Source organism: Spermophilus citellus (genome assembly GCF_964194105.1).
Source record: "Spermophilus citellus genome assembly, chromosome: 2".
NCBI lineage: Eukaryota > Metazoa > Chordata > Mammalia > Rodentia > Sciuridae > Spermophilus > Spermophilus citellus.
In genome coordinates, this window is record NC_138183.1 from 1,910,187 (window position 1) to 1,929,223 (window position 19,037).

At 50.8% G+C, this 19,037-nt stretch overlaps 1 protein-coding gene across 7 annotated transcripts in view; it reads left to right on the forward strand.

The window, feature by feature from the left end:
• CAMSAP1 (calmodulin regulated spectrin associated protein 1) overlaps positions 1 to 19,037 on the forward strand; it is a 70,585-nt gene that overhangs the window by 38,883 nt on the left and 12,665 nt on the right. For 6 of the 7 annotated variants that reach the window (XM_081281492.1, XM_081281487.1, XM_081281486.1 and 3 more), the window contains 7 exons: positions 2,303 to 2,444; positions 11,516 to 11,655; positions 11,743 to 11,839; positions 12,097 to 12,274; positions 14,569 to 14,660; positions 15,138 to 15,222; positions 15,892 to 18,307. In XM_081281492.1, the coding sequence (XP_081137618.1) occupies positions 2,303 to 2,444; positions 11,516 to 11,655; positions 11,743 to 11,839; positions 12,097 to 12,274; positions 14,569 to 14,660; positions 15,138 to 15,222; positions 15,892 to 18,307 (3,150 nt within the window). The remainder of the gene's footprint in view (positions 1 to 2,302; positions 2,445 to 11,515; positions 11,656 to 11,742; positions 11,840 to 12,096; positions 12,275 to 14,568; positions 14,661 to 15,137; positions 15,223 to 15,891; positions 18,308 to 19,037) is intronic. The other variant, XM_081281491.1, reaches the window with a different exon arrangement.

Genomic DNA, 19,037 nt, shown 5'->3' on the forward strand with positions numbered 1-19,037 from the left:
AGCTGCTCGCACCCAGAACTGTTCTGTTTTTGTTTGTTTGTTGATTTAAATGTCCACGGGGGGTGGTTCCACTCTGTAGTGAGCAGGGTGGCAGTGTGGCACTTTGGAGCCCAGCTATGCTTCTCCCAGTCTCAGTGGCTTCTGTAGGTGGACAGTGTAGTGTGACTGACACAATGTGTCCCTTCCTGGTAGACACAGAGGTGGATGATGGCCCACTGGCCCTGTTGCTTTTCGTAGGTCACACGTCCTTCCGATGTTCCCTTGTCTGATGGGGCTCAAATGTGACACCTCTAGTATGCCTGCGCTGGGTTGTCTGCTTGGGATGATGGCTCACTTGCAGGGTGCAGGTGGACAACAGAGAGGGCTTTTCCAGTATTTCTGTTTCTCTGTTGTCCTCTTTGTGGCCTTCTCCCTGGGCCTTTGTGGAGTGGGCAGAGAGGTGTGCCTGTATTCCCAGGCAACGATCTAAGTTAGGTCAGCACAGATGCGAGCTCCTGGAGTTGGGTGACTTTTCATGTGAGAGGAAGAAGCCAGTCACCTTGTGGAGTAGGAGTCAGTGATCCAGCTGAGGGCCGCCTGGTGGCCTACTCTGCAGAGGAGCCAACCTGCTGCCTGCCCTTGTCGGTGCTGTGGCACTGGGTGGAGCCTGCCCCTGAACTTCGGGACACACAACTTTCTTAGTTGGCCTCTCTGAGCCCCTTCGGCTGCCTGTGTGCTATAGCTTCATTATTTGGCCCAGATTATCTTGGGCCTCCCTAAGTGGGGGACCTTGCTGTTCTCTGGATGTGTTAAAGAGGAAGGAGAGGAAATCACCCTATGGAGGCCTGCATCTCTCTCAGCCTGATCCAGAAGTGGTTTAGGCGTGGGCTCACATGGAGCTGTCCCACGGGGAGTGCCGCCTCTGATGAGTTTCGTGGAAACAGAAACACATGACCAAGAACAGTGACCCTGGAGGTTTCCCTTAGAGGAGAGCTTAGTACCATCCTCCCTGATGTTGGTGGGTGGCAGCAAGGAGAGGCTGGGTGAGGATGGGCAGGAGGAAGGTTTGCCTTAGTACGGGCAGCCTGAGGTTTGCAGAGCCGGGTCTGCACGGCTGCAGCGGGAGACAGTGCACCGCCCGCTTTCACCCATGCCTCCATCTGTAATCGAGAATCCATCTGCTTTGCTGCATGCCGTGCCCACTGCGTGTGTGCTGCCTTGGAAGCCTGGCCTGGAGCATGCCATTGCACACTGCATGCTGGAACCCGTGGACTTTGCACGTGTGGTACAGTATGAGGCGGGTGCCTGTGGGATCAAGTGCCGGGGGCTCTGAGAAACAAGTTAGAGTGTGTGCTGGCCGTTCCATGGACATAAAACAAGCCTTACCACTAAATTTAGAAGAACATCGGGAGCTTGGGACATTTTATGCTTGGGACAAGTACTGATTGATACTCTACACAATATACTTACCAAGATATCAACTCGAAATTTCTAGATTGCCGAGACAGTTCTCCAAGTTGGACTCATCTGCAGAACTCTCAGAAATCCACAGTCCTTATTGTAGACAGCTGGGTTTCTTCCTCTAGTTCTCCTTCTGGAGAAAATGTGGCCAGCTGGAAATGCTGTGCATTAACGCTGCACTGGGCTGCCGACACAGGAGACGTGAGTGCACTGCAGGCCCTTTTACTGACCGGCCATGCTCAGCAGATGGGGGCATAGAGCCGAGGGACCCACCTGCTACGGATACCTGGCACGTGGTTCCTCTGAGTGCAGAAGTGTGGGAGCCTTGACCAAGTGTTTGTTTTATGAACACCTTGCACGGATTTAGTTTCCTGATGCTTTGTTGTATTTCTTAGAGTGGCTGACGGTTGCATTATGAGAAATTTTGTCTAAACTGGTTTCTGGAATTTCTCTGACACTATAATAATTCTGATTTTTGGTTTTTGTAATGACCACAGTTCATGTTGCTAACCTTAGGAAAGTGACGAGCTCGCTCTTCCAAGCATCAGGACATTCACCACTTAACTTGTTTCTCGTTGGTTTGTCGCTGTTGGCTCCTGGTAGTGTAGACGTGCCTCCTGCCTCTGTCATGGTGTGCCTGGTGCAGCGGCAGTGTAGTTGGATTAGCCTTGGCAGCGTGAGCCTTCATCATTGCCACCATGCACAGTCCTGGGTGGAGATGTGGACAGGTGTCTGGTTGTGTGGGGTCCGGATACTGGGCTCTCGCGGGGATTACCGCTGCTGTCCCGTCTCCAGTGCCCCGCGGGTCCTTGCTGCAGCAGCGTGCCTCCCGCGAAGACCCTTCTCCTTCTGTCAACTGCAGGTCCGCTATCGGCGAGAACACCTCTCGGCTCGGCAGGCGCCCTGCTTCCCGTTGCTGGAGGACTTGATGCGAGACGGCAGCGACGGGGCTGCTCTCTTGGCGGTTGTCCACTATTACTGCCCAGAACAGATGAAGCTGGACGGTGAGTGGAGCACTTCCTCCAGGCCGAGGTGTGCACCTTGACACCAGCTGCTGCTCGCAGGCAGGGCTCCGGGGAGAGAGCACATGTGGACAGTGTCTGGGGACCGTTCCAGGCCTGGGTCTCACCTGAGTTGCGATGCAGGCTGGAGACCCTTCCTCTAGCTGACCTCAGACAGCTCCAACTTGGCTTGGGGACGCAGAGTTCCCTGCCAGGTTCAGCCTGTTTACCTGTCAGCTGGTGGCCTATGGTGGGTAGAGGAAGAAGCAGGTGGCTATGAGTGGCAGGGATAGTTGTCTGCCAGGGTGCTCTGGGGACACGGATCCTAAACGATTGGGGTTTGCCAAGTGCCCTTCTTTCTGGAACAGACAAGCAGAAGGCCAGGGGCGAGCCCCAAGCAGCGCCCACAGGGAATATCTCAGTGTCAGCCCTGAGTGGCGTGGTGCCCTGTGGGAGTATGGGTGTGCCATGTAGTAGTCTTTTTTTTTTTGGTACTGGGGATTGAACCCAGGGTGCTTAGCCACTGAGCCACATCCCCAGCCCTTTATTTTTATTTTGAGAAAAGGTCTTGCTAAGTTGTTAGGAGCCTTACTAAGTTGTTGAAGCTGACCTCACACTTAGGATCCTCTTGCCTCAGTCTCTCAAATCACTGTGCCATAGGCACGGGCATATGGCACAGCACCTGGCCATATAATGTTCTTTTTACACACAGAATCACCTCATAGACACAGAGCTGCCTTTTTTTTTTTTTTGGAGATGGGGTCTTGCTGTGCTGTCCAGGCTGGTCTAGTTTCAGATTTGTAAGTTCAACTGCTCCTATTGCTACAGCCTCCTGAATAGTTGGACCACAGGTGTGTGCTCTGCGCAAGATGGAGCTGCACTTGAAGGGCTGGGAGGCCCCTCTGCCTCCAGGGAGAGCCCACATGTGGGCTGGGGGGCAAAGGGGGTGCCTCAGGAAGAGGGCTAGAACAACCCTAGGATCACCCTCAAATTCCAGGAGGCTCCCCAGTGCCGTCTGGGTCAGGAGGAAGTGGGTGGGAGAAAGGCTGAGGCACTTTGCTCTGTGGTGTAGGTGTCTGGGGAAAGGTGGGTGTCAGAAGTGGCCGGGACCAGGGGGAATTCTAGCATAGAGCTTCCCCTCTGAAGCCACACAAGGAGATGGTTGTCCCCAGGCTCAGCACCAAGACAGGTGGGAGAGAACAGAAGGTGTGGCTTGGTGACGGATACAAAGGGCAGAGCGGAGAGCCTAAGGGAGACGCGGGGATGCTCAGTGGCCTTGCTGGGCCTCCTGTGCCTCGCCAGGGCACTTTCGCCTTCACTCCCCTACCCAGGGCAGTCTAGCTGGGCACAAATCACCGAGCTGCCACAAAGCATTTGTATCTACAAACAGGAAACTTTATTGCCTGAACTCCAACAGCATTCCACGCACACTCCCTGGGAACTCTCCCGAACGCCACCCACGTGGCTCCTTCAGGAACACACCACACACCAACCGGAACTCCCTCCACTGGAACTTCCCCAACCAACATGAACTCTTCAGGAATCCCCATGAGAGCTCAACCGGAACTCAACGGGAACTCCGCGAGAACTCAAAAGTCATCATCTTAATGGCTCGCTGGCGTCACCTCTCAACCACTACTTCTGGCAATAATGCCATGCGTCATCCCGACTCGGCTGTGGCCCTCAACACCTTCTCAGCTCTATCTTCCAGTCCGCTGACCCGGTTCTTCCTGAAGGACGTAGTGGGGATGGGGTTGTGGTTGGTGGTGAACAGCGCAGGGTGGCACAGCCGTGCTGAAGCCCAGAACAGCTGGGAGCAGAGTGTCAAGATGGTGAAAGCAACAGCATTATAAGGAGTAGCCCACAGGTCCACGTGCGGCATGACAGACGCTGAAGAGACACTGTCAACAGCCATCGTGGAGTGCGCTTTTTAAAAATAAACAGTTGAGAGCTGGGGCTGGGGCTCAGTGGTAGAGCACTTGCCTAGCCTGTGTGAGGTGCTGGGTTTGATTCTTGGCACCACTTACAAATAAAAATAAATGAATAAAATGAAGGTCCATCAACAACCAAAAAACAAAGCTGTTGAAGTGCATGTGCAGGCACCTCTAGAAGATGACCTTGATGGAGCCCACTGAAGACATGGCTGCAGACCTAGTGACACCAGAATACCCCAGCAGAACATGGGAACCAGCCACACAGGTGTGGCCTGCTCCCAGGCTCCTGTGATCCCAGTGGAGTGGCCAGCGTAGGCTCTCCATGGGCAGGTGTCCTCCTCTGCTGCTTTGGTCAGGCTCCAGCATCGATGCGGTGCCTGGACAGATGGGTGTGGGGCAGACACTTGGAGTACGTCAGCATTCCACGACCTGACAGACAGGAGGAGCTGTGCCCTCTGCTGCGCATTGTTAGAAGGAAGCAGCTTGGGAATTCACGAGCTGGGTTCACCGTGGTGCACAAAAGTTCCCAGAGAAAGTTGTAGAGAAAAAATGGAAGTTTTTCTAATCAAAAGTGACTTCAGAACAAGGAGAATGAGGAACTGAATCGCACTTCCCTCTTGGATGAAGCCAGGGTGCATCCAGACTCCTAACAGCAAGTCACCGACCAAGAAGCAGAACAGAAGGGCAAAGGAGCCCCAGCAGGGAAGAAGGGAGGTCACCAGAACCCTGGGGTGGCCAGCGAGAGCACCAGGGCTGCACAACAGAGGTGACTCTGGCGCCTCTGGCCACTGACCCTAGTGCAGGGCAGGCACAGGTGAGGGGGGACACCGAATCAGACGTTTCTGTGATGTGCTCCCCACATCTGGCCTGCTCTGCCAAGTCTCTGTTCCTTGCCTGGCTCCACGGGGCCAGTATGTGCAGTGGGGAGGAGTCTTCTGTGTAAAAGCTGGCGGGGGGTGACTACCACTAAGGACCTGCAGTTCTCTGCCAGGAGCTGGCCCCTGCCTGGCACCTGCAGCCAGGCCTTCTTCCTGATGCTCCTGATGCCTTCCTCTCCATCCTCCTGTGGCTGGTTACCACAGGTCCCCTGATGTTTGGGACAGGAGGAGATGCAGTGGCGAGGGACAGAGACCCAGGAGTGGAACAGATGCTGGAAGGAGGGTCTGAGTGTCACAGACTAAGACCAGAGCATGTCCAGAAGCAGACTCCAAAGAACTCTGGGAAGGGACATGCTTGGCTGCTGAAATGTCAGAGTTCACTAGTAAGCTGCATGACACACTTGAAAAACTCTCCCAGAAGTGGAGCCAAAGACAGCCATGAGGGCAGGGAGAGGAAGCTCACAGGGGGCGTAGGGAGAGGAGGAGAGGATGCAGAGGAGCCAGCTGGGGAAAGCCCAGGGTGCACTGGCAGGGCTTAAGGACCCAGGGCCTCATGGTTATGAGGGCCACAGCACGCAGGCCGACACCCATGAGACGGGATGGCAGTGGCAGTCCTAGAGTGAGACACCACAGTGCCCCAGAGCCAGAGGCTCTGGTGGTTTGTTGTCAAGGGGAGGAAGGAGGCTGCAGGAGCACCAGCACTCGGGCTGGAGCGTCCCCCAGGGAGCGTGTAGACCCGGGCAGGCAGGACGCCCCGGAGCAGTGGCAGCAGGACCCAAGCAGGTGCTGTGCAGCTAACCTGCGGGAAGGGAAGCTCCCTCTGGAGCTGACCACCACCCTGCAGGGGGCCTTAGAGATGCCCCTCCTCCTGGGCCTGGCACTCTAACCAGGACAGCACAGTGAGTGTAGTCTGCCCCTCCATGCCAGGTTGGGAGGCAGAGTCACTTTTTAAGCTTAAAAAAATTCTCCGTGGTTTAAGACTTTGTGTAACATGTTAAAAGTGAAAAATTTAAAAATTAAAGCAAATTCAATAGCAAAATAATAAATTATTAAAAAATTTTAAGTTCTAAAGAAAAATATGTGAACTAAAAGCTTGTTCTTTATTTTGATACTGGGGATTGAATTCAGGGGCACTCGGCCACTGAGCCACACCCCTTTGTGTTTTATTTAGAGACAGAGTCTCACTGAGTTGCTTAGTGCCTTGTTTTTGCTGAGGCTGGCTTTGAGCTCATGATCCTCCTGCCTCAGCCTCCCAAGCTGCTGAGATTACAGGCGTGCGCCATTGCACCCAGCCCCCTTGTTTTGCTTTTTTTAAAATGTGGTGGCAAGGATTGAACTGGGCCCTGTACATGAAAGGCAAGCACTCTACCAATGAAGCCATATCCCCTAAGGATTTCTTTTTTCTTTTTTTGTTCTGGGGATTGAACCCAGGGCCTTGTGCATGCAAGGCAAGCACTTTACCAACAGAGCTCTATCCCAGCACCCCCCCCCCCCATTGGCTGTTTTTAAGAGGAGCTTTTACCCTGACACTAGGGGTAGAGTGGTCTCTTCTGTGCCCCTGAGGGGCATTTGGGCTGCTTTCCTGACTGACAGATGGGAAATCCTGCATAAGGTGCTAGACGGCAAGGATGCAGCAGCCAGGCGCGTTCACATGGCCTCCCAGAAGGAGCAGCTCTGGCCTGCTGGAGATGTGGCTTAACCTTCATGGCGCCTTCCCTGGGTGGCAGTGAACCCCGTCAGCATCTGCCCAGTACGAATGTCCTGTGTAAAACGCAGGGAGAACTGTTCAGAACCGGGAGTGAAGCCAACAAAAGGGATGTGAGAGAAAAGTGTGAAGTATTTTAAAAACTGGAAGAAAAAAACCACAGGCTTTTCTGTGGCGCTTGGAAGAAGACTTCGCTTTCTTGGGTGACGAGTCAAAGCCTGAAAAGTATGATTTCTCCAGAGTGTTCTGCAGATTTATGGCCAATCCAATAAATACCTGTATTTTCACAGACACTGGCAGGCAGTGGGACTTTCTGCAGTCCCTGGGGGCCCAGGCAGAGCACTCGTTTCGTAGCACTTTGTTTTGGTGAGCTTGCTTCAGGCAGTGCTCAGGGTCTCTGTGCACTAGGCCTCCAGCCTCCCCACTCACTGTGCTGTGTCACTGGGCAGCAGGGGCATTGTAGGCCACTCCTGGCCCCTGGGTCCTTGGTTTCCCTTGGCTCCCTTGAATCTGCAGGCTTCTGCCTTCAGCTTGTGTGACCTTGTTGTGGGGCAAGTCCCTCCAGCACAGCTGCCCCCGTGGCCTTGGCAGTGCTGGCCTGGTGGGCTGCATTTCCCCACTTGACCATGTGACTTGGCTTCATAGTGACTGGCTTGTCTGTGGGAGAGGCGGGGGGCCTTAACTCCAGTTCTCATCAGAGGTCTGGTCCAGTCTCACCACGTGCCACTGTGTGGTGTTCATAGCATCCCGCTCCTAGAAGCCCGCCCTTTGCCCATAGGCTTATTTATTCATGTTTCAGAATACATCTTTATGCCCTTATAGATTTTTATTTAATTCAGTGGGTTTTAATTCATTTATTTCATTGCTTAAATTGTTCCAGATTTTAGCCAAGTTTTTTTTTTGTTTGTTTGTTTGTTTTTTGCAGTGCTAGGTGAAACCGAGCTCACAATTGCTAGGCACACTCTCCCATTGAGCTGCACCTGGGCCCTAGCCAGGTTAACTTTGAAGAACAAGAACATGGGCACTTGTTCTGTGAATGCCAACTTTTGTTTAACTTTCTGTGAGCTAAGATGGCATGGCCCTGCTCAGGGATAGTCACCTGTAACAAAAGACGTGCACACAGAATCCAGAAGAGAGACTGTAGGCTGCTGTTGCAGGGAGGGTCTTGCACTCTGCAGGGAGAGGGGAAGACTGATTAGTCTCGTTGGTGACAGACAGCACCCATCCTTAGACTAAACACCTAGACCTCAGAAGTACTAGTTAAGGTCTTGAAAAACAATCTAATTTGTACATACTTGTAAACCTTTGAACATTTTTTTAAACTTAGAAATAAAGTTAATTTCAAATGAGTTAGCACCAGGCATTGTGGTATATGCCTATAATCCCAGCAGGGTGGGAGGCTAAGGCAGGAAGATCTCAAGTTTGAGATCAGTCTAGGCAACCTGGCAAGTCCCTGTCTCAAGATAAAAAATAAAAGGGCTGGGGTTGTGGTTCGGTGGTAGAGTACCCCGGGATCCAATCCCCAGTACCCCACCCAGCCCCAAGGTGAGTACTCCAACTTCTTTGGGGCTTTTTTTTTAAAAAAAAATATTTATTTTTCACAAGTAGTTGGACACAATACCTTTATTTTGTGTATTTATTTTTATATGGTGCTGAGGATTGAACCCAGGGCCTCACACGTCCTAGACGAGCTCTCTACTGCTGAGCCACAATCCCAGCCCCACCCTTTTTAATTGCTTTTATTTTTTATATACGTGACAGCGGAATGTATCACAATTCTTATTACACATATAGAACACACTTTTTCATATTTCTGTTTGTATATGAAGTATGTTCACACTAATTCATGTCTTCATACATGTACTTTGGATAATGATGTCCATCACATTCCACCATCATTGCTAACCCCCTGCCCGCACCCTTCCCCTCCCACCCCTCTGCCCTATCTAGAGTTCGTCTATTCCTCCCATGTTCCCCCTCACTACCCCACTATGAATCAATCACCTTATATCAGAGAAAACATTCGACATTTGTTTTTTAGGGATTGGCTAACTTAGCATTATTTTCTCCGACTGCATCCATGATTTTATTCTTATTTTATTCCTGCGAATGCCATGATTTTATTCTCTTTTATTGATGAGTAATATTCCATTGTGTATATATGCCACATTTTTTAATCCTTTCATCTACTGAAAGGCCTATAGGTTGGCTCCACAGTTTAGCTATTGTGAACTGTGCTGCTGTAACATTGATGTGGCCGTGTCCCTGTAGTGTGCTGTTTTTAAGTCCTTTGGATATAGTCCGAGGAGAGGGATAGCTGGGTCAAATGGTGGTTCCATTCCAAGTTTTCCAAGGAATCTCCATACTGCTTTCCATATTGGCTGCACTGATTTGCAGTCCCACCTGCAATGTATGAGTGTGCCTTTTTCCCCACATCCTCGCCCACAGTTATTGTTGTTTGTCTTCATAATAGCTGCCATTCTGACTGGAGTGGGATGGTCTTAGAGTAGTTTTGATTTGCATTTCTCTAATTGCTAAAGATGATGAACATTTTTTCATATATTTATTGATTGATTGAATATTCTCTTCTGAGAAGTGTCTGTTCATGTTCTTGGCCCATTTATTGATTGGGTTCTTGTTTTTTTTTTGGTGTTTAGCTTTTTCTGTTCTTTATATACCCTAGAGATTAGTGCTCTATCTGATGTATGAGGGGCATAGGAAAAGAACTTAAATTAGCACTATTTGCTGATGATATGATTCTATACCTAGAAGACCCAAAAAGCTCCACCAGAAAATTTTTAGAACTAGTAAAAGGATTCAGCAAAGTAGCAGGTTATAAAATCAACACCCTTGGGGCTGGGGTTGTGGCTCAGCGGTAGAGCGCTCACCTAGTACAGGCGGGACCCGGGTTCGATCCTCAGCACCACATTAAAAAAATAAATAAATAAAGGCATTGTGTTGTGTCCATCTACACCTAAAAAATAAATATTAAAAAAAATTAAAATCAACACCCATAAATCAAAGGCATTTCTGTATATCAGTGACAAATCCTCTGAGAAGGAAATGAGGAAAACTACCCCATTTACAATAGCCTAAAAAAAAAAAAATACTTGAGAATGAACTTAATGAAAGAGGTAAAAGATCTATAGAATGAAAACTACAGAACCCTAAAGAAAGAAATCAAAGAAGACCTTAGGAGATGGAAACATCTACCTTGCTGTTGGATAGGCAGAATTAATATTATCAAAATGACCATACTACCAAAAGCACTATACAGATTTAATGCAATTCCAATCAAAATCCCAATGGCATTCCTCATAGAAATAGAAAAATCAATCATGAAATTCATCTGGAAAAATAAGAGACCCAGAATAGCGAAAGCAATCCTTAGCAGGAAGAGTGAAGCAGGTGGCATCACTGTACCAGGCCTTAAACTATACTATGGAGCAATAGTAACAAAAACTGCTGGTACTGGCACCAAAACAGACTGGTGGACCAATGGTACAGAATAGAGGACACAGAGACTAACCCACATGATTACAGTTATCTTATATTAGACAAAGCACCAAAAACATGCATTGGAGAAAAGACAGCCTCTTCAACAAATGGTGCTGGGAAAACTGGAAATCCATATGCAACAAAATTAAATTAAACTCCTATCTCTCACCATGCACAAAACTCAACTCAAAGTGGGTCAAGGACCTAGGAATTAAACCAGAGACCCTACACCTAATAAAGAAAAAGTAGACCCCAACTTCCTTAACAAGACTCCTGTAGTGCAAGAATTAAAACCAATAAATGGGATGGACTCAAATAAAAAGTTTCTTCTCAGCAAAAGAAACAATCTGTGAGGTGAGCAAATTTTTACCCCCGTGGGGCTTTTTGTTTGTTGTGGTGCTGTGGATGAAGCCCAGGCCCTGGTGCACTCTGGGCACGTGCCCTGCCTCTGAGAGCCAGCCCAGCACTTCCTCTGTTTTAACATGACTTTCACAGCAAAGCAGAGGCGGACGAGGGACAGTCTTGACAAGGGACACTGTCTCAGAGTCTCCTTTTTTAGTGGCCTAGGGAATCCTTGCCTGTACTACATTTACTGATTGAGGGCATGACATCCTGCATTGGAGTCCCCTGAGTGTGACAGCAAAGATCTCTGTTTCATGGAAGAGACGTATGCTGTGCAATCTTCTGGTCTGGGGACTCTGACCTTCCCTAATAGTTTGGATTTTCTGCTTTTCCCTGCCCACACCTTGCCATCTGGACATGACCGTGTGCACAGGGTTTCCATTGCCAAAGGAAACTTCCATTCTCTAACCACATGCAGCAAGGCTCTTTTGCAAACTCAAATACTCAAAGGGGAGAGCGCAGTGGAAGACCACCCTTGGAATCTCAGGGTTTCTGTGGGATGCGTAGGGTTGGCCATCTCATCGCTTTTCCTTGAGCATTTTCCTCCTGTGTCTATTGTCGTGTGTAAAGCTTACTAACAAGGTGATTTTGTTCAGAGTCACACCTGTGTGCACGCCCTCGGGGCAGAGGCTAACACTGCCTCTCTGTGTCTGCTAGACATTTGTCTGAAGGAGGTGCCGTCGCTGGCCGACAGCCTGTACAACATCCGGCTGCTGAGGGAGTTCTCCAACCAGCACCTGAGCAAGTGCTTCTACCTCACCCTGGAAGACATGCTCTACGCGCCCCTGGTGCTCAAGGTAAGGTGGCCCCTCCCTGTCTCAAGGCCGTGAGCACCGTGCTCACAGGGCTCATGAGGGCTCATGGTGTGCCCCTCTTCCCTTCAGCCAAACCTCATGGTCTTCATTGCTGAGCTTTTCTGGTGGTTTGAGAATGTCAAGCCAGACTTCGTCCAGCCCAGGGATGTTCAGGAGCTGAAAGATGGTGAGTGACCACCTGCACCATCATGCCCAGGCTCGAGCAGCCTACCCAGAACCCTGTGAAGGGCAGATGGGTTGGCCAGCTCCTACTTAGAGTAAACTATTCTCCCTGAACATATAATATGTCAAAATACACTCTACTGTCATGTGTATCTAAAAAGAACAACAACAAAAAACTGCAGGTAGTTTTCTGTGCTTCTTGCTATGTTCTAAGTAACCATGAATAATATGAATATTTCTGTAAAATTGCTATTTTTGCAGCTAAAACGGCATTGCAGCAGAAAAGTAGCCGGCCTCCTGTCCCCATCTCCAATGCAACCAAGCGCAGCTTCCTGGGCAGCCCTGCTGCACTGAGCCCCGCTGACCTGCCGCCACCTACTCAGCCACCAGCCGAAGGCGGACATAGGTACCACCTCCATCCCGAAGAAGCTGAGTGTCTGTAAGTCTACCTCTGTGCTTTCAGAATTAATTCACTACCTTGTTTCCCTTTTCATCGTCGCCCGAAGTTTTAATTAAAGTTATCTTTTCAATAGGTCATACATAAAGCACAGAAGAGTAGCCGTGGCAGCCTGTGCTCCTGCCCTGACCCTCTGGCTAGAGGCCAGCAATGGTGCCAGCCTCTTGCGGGCCCTGGTGCCTAGTTCTTTCAAGCCCGTGCTTCCAGTTCTGGTGCTGTCCACAGCATAGGTGTTTCTCCAGCTCTGTCCACAGTAAATCACATAGTTTAACATGGTCTGAAGAGTAGAAGAATTAAATGACATTTTAAATTTGCTTTGTTGCAGAGTCTGATAGGAGGTGTGTGTGTGTGTGTGTGTGTGTGTGTGTGTGTGTGTGTGTGTGGAGAATATATAAAGAATGAAATCCTCTTTGCATCTCAAGTACTGTGAATTGTTTTCTCAGAGATAGACCTACCCAGGAAGAATATTAGTTTGCTTCTTTAATTTCATCAAGCAATTAACTTGGCTCTGGTGAGATAGTAAACAGAGCTGTTTCAAGTGTTTTTGGTCATCGGCACCTGACTGGACTGAGTGGATCTGGGGCAGATTGGCAGCTGCAGGGCAGGATGAGGGAGTCTGTGCCTGGCGTGTGAGCATGTTGATGCACCTGTCATTGTCTGTTATTGCTGTTACTATTACTCTGTGGTGCTGGGATGGAATCCAGGGCCTCCCTCAGGCTGAGCAAGCTCTCTACCACTCAGCTACACCCCAGCCCAGAAGGTAGTTTTTAAACGTGGAGATTGAGCTAGGCTTTAAGAGTACAGCAGTACTTAAGAGTGATTTTTGAGCAGAGCTTGTTGCTGAGTGATTCTGTGGGGCTGTGTGGCATGAAGACCTCTGTTGTCTTGGGCTGCAGAGTTGAGTTAGGAGGAAGGAGTCCTTGGAGGCCGAGGCAGTTCCCTGGTGCTCTTCAGGGCGGGGTTTGCCATGTTCTGTGTGGGGCTGTGAGGCCTGGGACGGACTCTTGGAACAGAGGTGGAGCGCTCTGGCTGACATCTGTGCTGAGGCATGGGTGTCCTTTCTCCATGCGTCTCTCCACATTCCAGTCCCACATCAGCAGTGTGTGTGTGCACACAGATGTCATGGGTGATGGGTGTCATGGGTGCACGCTGTGGGCCTGCTTTCTACCTCCCTGTGCACCCTGAGGTTTTTGCTCATTTGCTCCTGTAGCACACTCCAATAACTGTGTTTCTCTTTGCAACTGGGCTGGTGGCTAATAGCCATAGGAGCTGTGAGCAGCTCTGGGCAGGTGTTCCCCTGCCTGCCCAGCTCCTCGGGGACCCCTGCACCCCCAGCCATTCTGCTGGCAGCCACACTGCTCCCTAACTCTCTCCTACCCCCTCCTGTTGTCCTTCTCTCCCTCCCTCCTGCTCTCTCCTGCCTCTCTATCACCCCCGCCCCATTGTGTTTCTCTATTCTGACCCTGGATGACCCCCTGCCTTTGTGTCTGTAGGCTTCTTAGCTGTGGCCAGGGGACTCAATCTGCTCTTACCCTTGTCCAAGTTCTCCTGAGAGTGAAATAGCCAGAGTAGCTGCCCTGTGAGGCCAGTGTTCTGACTGCTGGGAGCCGTGCCCACTGACCAGTGCCCTTCCTGTACCTGTGGGGCTCTTCAGGGGCACACCTCACAGCACAGCTGTACACGCACCTCTCGCTGCCCCTCGCCTTTCTGGACTGTAAGGCAGAAGTGGAAGTGCTGCGAGCAGCTCTGGAGCTCCTGGTGGACATGGCTCTCACGTCCTCAGCCACCAGGACTGTACAGCACCCCTGCTTCTCTGGGTGGGGGACCCCATCCCGTTCAGGTCACTCAGAGCCACCTGAGTTAGAGTTAGCTGGATATGGTGCGGTCATCTTTGTGGTCTTTCACTGAACCAAGAATGTGCAGTTTTGAAAGTCATCTTTTTCAGGCAATTGCTTTTTCTCTTTTTTGCTTGTCTCAAAAGATCACCTGGCTGTGTGCTTGAGTGTTGCTGGGGGCTTGGGAACTGGCTGTGTTACACACTGTAACTAGAAGTACCACATCCCTGTCTGTAGCTGTGGATTTTTATCTCAAGTTTGAAGTTCTTGGTATTCTTTCTTGGTTCAATTTCATAGAAATTAATTTTTGCCAGAGAACTTTTAAGTTGTTCACTCCTTAACATGAATTCATAATGGTCTGTTATTTTATGTGCATTTGATTTGGAACTTGAAGTTTGATTAACTAGTGTTTTTTTTTTCTCAAATTCTTTTTCCATTTAGTGGGAAAGGAACTTCTGCCTTTAGCCCCTCCCATCCTTTATTGCCACTGAGGCAGAAGCAGCAGAAAGCAGTGCAGGCAGAGGACAGCCCTGGTGAGAACACAGTCCCCTCCACAGCCCCTTCGCCACCTCTTCTTGCTACTGTTGAGTAAAATAATGTTCCTCGAAACTGAATCATCTAATTCTGGTGTAGTAATTTTAGTTAATGTTGGCAGAACAAGTTTTAATTTGTATTGATACGTCTTAGAATTTATCATCCTATAGTTACAGTGCCAATAATCTAATAAATCCCATGTGGCACCCACTGAATTGGTGTGCTGTTCCTAAGCAGGAGCTATTGACAGTCACCCAGTGTTGTCTTTGTCTGCTTTGGGCTGGTTGCTCCTCAGTCATACATGACTCATCAGTGGGACTGTTGAAAGTGGCACTGTTCGATGGTCTGCTTGCTTGAGCAGCTCTGGCCTGTGAGTTAGGTGTCATTTCCTGGAGAAGTGGCAGCTGATTGAAAGAACTTCCACTGGTGCACAGTCAGTCACTGATGCTGAACTTGCTTGTTTCCTCCGAACGCAGACCAGCGACATCGATCTAACTCTTTAACCCGAGTCGATGGCCAGCCACGAGGTACGGCAGTAGCGTGGCCAGAAAAAAAAGCCAGGTGAATCACTTTGAAATGATACATTTCTATTTGGGGTGTTTATGGGACTGAAGCTGCAGTTCTCCAAATGCTTCCAGGCCCCTGAAGGGCCTCCAGGACTCTTGCAGAGAGCTCACAGGCCCAGTCATCTCCATAGTGGTGCCAGGTGCTGACCGCCCTTTTTGTCTTGTTCTCTCATGGGGTGCATGTGGATGTTCCCGGTGGCCATGTAACATGTGGTGCCACGACAGTCAGGTGTGAGGGTCCTTCCAGCCAGCATAAAGGCTCATAGGATCAAATTATGTCACTGATAAGATAACAGGGAGTTTTCATGTCATAAGCTTGTGATAGGCTTGTCATAGTCACAGTAGTGACTGCTCATCAGCATTTGGAGCATACTGGAGTTTTAATTTCTACTATGATGAACAGAGTCATATTGACAAGTATAATAAAAGCTCTTAGGAGTCTTCAGTAATTTTTAATGATTATTAAAGGGGTCTGGGACCAAAAGGTTTCAGAATCACTAAGCTACAGTTGTTTCTGGTTCTCCTTTCTCCAGGGAGGGGTTTACTTAGGTGCCCTATATTTGAGGTTTGTATTCTTTTCATAACTAGAGTTCTGCCCCAGACTGTCACATGGTCTCGGGGGTATGTGATGGCATGTCCAATGGGCTTCTCCTCTGCGTTTCAGGCCAGTGTCCCAGCCAACACCCTTTGCTCTCCACCATGCTGTGAGCTGTGATGTGGACCTTGGCTCTGGTGACAGCGTCAGCCTGGCACGCTCTATCAGCAAGGACAGCTTGGCATCCAGCATTGTTCATCTGACCCCACAGAACCAGCCCTGCCCCACAGCTGGGAGGACCAATGGGAGGAGCCTCCTGAGCAATGTTAGTATTGAGGATGAGGATGAGGAGCTGGTGGCCATCATCAGGACAGATGTGTCTCCCCACTGTGTGGACCCGAAAGGCCCCAGGGCCTCACCGCGGCCCCCAGGCCTGATAGCAGGTGCCAGGTCTCCCCAGAGGCAGGTGGATGCCCTAGAGAATAAGCCTGACAGCTTTTTCTTGGAGCCCCTGCTGCCAGCAGTGCTGAGGCCGGCAAAAGAGAAGCAGACCACCACCAAGGAGGATGAGCGAGGGGAAGGGAGACCTCGGAGCATTGTGCCCAGGAGGCCCAGTGAGGGCCCTCAACCTGCTGCCCGGAAGAAGGCGACCGGCCGTCGTGACTTGAATAGCACTTTCACCCCAATTCCGTGCTCAGAGCTTGCTGCTAGCACTGACCCTGCAGAGCGGGGACTGCGGTCTGCAGAAGCTACAGAAGTGCATGGGGGCCCTCTGGCCATTGGCGGATTGGATCCGTTGTCTCAGGGACAGTCTGCTGATGGCTTTTTCCTTCACCTAGGCAGGGCTGATGGAGACACAGAGGGGAGGTTATGTGTTAGCCCAAGAAGCCCTGGCACCCCTGATGAGGAGCCCTGGGCTGTCCTGAGGCCAGATTCTGACTCTGACGTGGGAGACCTAGAGGAAGTGGAACAGGATTTCATTGGTGAGGACCCTGCCGTGGTGATTGCCAGGTATGCTGGTGAAGAGGAGTCAGCCAAGTTGCAGGAGGACATGAAGGTGAAGGAGCATGAGGACAAAGATGATGCTAGTGGCCGCTCGAGCCCATGTCTGAGCACTGCCTCTCAGCTTAGCAGCATGTCCATGGCCAGCGGAAGTGTGAAGATGACCAGCTTTGCTGAGAGGAAGCTCCAGAGACTCAACAGCTGTGAAACCAAGTCCAGTACCAGCAGCTCCCAGAAGACCACACCGGACGCATCGGAAAGCTGCCCAGCTCCTCTGACGACGTGGAGGCAGAAGAGAGAGCAGAGCCCAGGCAGGCACAGCCGGGACCCTGCCAGCCTCCTGGCGTCTGAACTGGTGCAGCTGCACATGCAGCTGGAGGAGAAGCGCAGGGCCATAGAGACCCAGAAGAAGAGGATGGAGGCCCTGTCTGCGCGGCAGCGCCTGAAGCTGGGTAAGGCCGCCTTCCTGCACGTGGTGAAGAAGGGGAAGGCTGATGGTGCCCCTCAGCCACTGAGGCCAGAGCATTTTGCAAAGGAGTACGCTCAGCACAATGGCGAGGACTTTGACAGTGGCATTTCTAAGTCAGAAGCCTTCCTCGCCAAGGAAGAGCAGAGGGAAGATCTCAGTGAGTCTCAGGACATAGACAGAGAAAGCCTGGCTTTTGTCCAGCTTCATAAGCCCAAAGACCTGACGGCTGTGCATGACGGAGAGAAGGGCAGAGCGCTTTCTGCTGCTCTCCTGGAGGACAGCATTGGCGAGGTGGGAGACCTGAGTGAATGCGACCTTTCCATCGAGAAGCTGAACGAGACCATCAGCACGCTGCAACAGGCCATTCTGAAGATCTCCCAGCAGCAGGAGCAGCTCCTCATGAAGTCCCCCACGGTACCAACGCCAGGCCCTAAAAATAACTCTCAGGACCAAAAAGTAAAGACCTCAATCCACTTTGTTGAGCCGCTTTCTCCGACTGGGGTGTCTGGTCACCGCAAACCCCCCCGTCTGGGCCAGAGCCGGAGCTCCCGTTCAGGAAGACCAGCTGAACTGAAGGTTCCAAAGGATAGGCAGCAGGGCTCTTCTCGGAGCAAGACCCCAACACCCAGCGTGGAGACCCTCCCACATCTGCGACCTTTCCCCTCTGGTGATCACCCACGGACACCTCCTGACCCGGGTGTGGACAGTGCTGCAGCCCCTGGTAGCAACCCTCCTGAGAAGTGTCTCTTGGACAGTTACAGGCTTCATGATGAAAGCAACCAGCGGACATTGGTTCTGTCCTCCTGCAAAGAGACAAATGGTCTGTCAGAACAGATGAACTTCACAGAAGCCGTGGACATGAGCGGGAAAGAGGCAGGGCTGCGCTCCTCCGACCCCGCAGGGAGCGACCACCTTCCTGGGGAAGAGCCACTGAGGAGCAAGGCCAGCCTCATCGAGGTGGACCTGTCCCACCTACAGGCCCCCGATGAGGACGGAGAGGGGGCTGGCCACACGGGCTCTGTGGACCTCCTCAGCGACAGTGACCAGAAGCCTGGGCTTGGCTTCTTCTTTAAGGTGAGTTGGTGGCCCTTGTGCTGTGTTGCAAGAATCAAGGCTCCAGGCAGGTGCATCAAGAGCCCTGGGGGGAGCTTGGTGGGCTCCGTGGGCTCATGGCTCTGGAAACAGCCATGGAGACGCTCGCAGATGAGCAGGGCTGCATGCAGAGACTTTCTGTGAACCTGGTTTGACTCTCTGTGTATCACAAAGTATGTTTTTTCAGCTGTTTTTAACAGTTGGAGAAATGGTTGGCAGCTGCAGGCGGGGTTGCCCACCCTGGCTGGGCAGCACCTGGGCAGCAGAGAGGCTCTGCAGCATGCCCATTACCTCCATCTGCTCTGCAGCATCTTCCCAGGGTGAGGAGAGACACGCTGGGGCTACTTTTCCTGAGACCACACAGTGCAGTCCTCGGGCAGCACCAGACACACACTTTATTTGGTGTTTGTGCTTTTAAAATGAAAACACGGTTAATTTGGGTGTTAGCTCAGTTTGGAAATTCACTAATAGTGTTCAAGGCTAGCTGTACACGGCATTTGGAAAGGTGGCCAATTGTGACTTCCTGTTGAACAGCATTTTCTTTTTTTTTAGTTGTTTCAGTAATCTATAAAGGATATTTATTTCTTAGTTCAAAAGTAAAAGTTTTAGGGCAGCGTTAAAATTTTCTAAGTGTATATTAAAATCTGCTGGGTTGCCAGGTGTGGCTCACGCCTGTAATCCCAGGGGCTCGGGAGGCTAAGACAGGAGGATT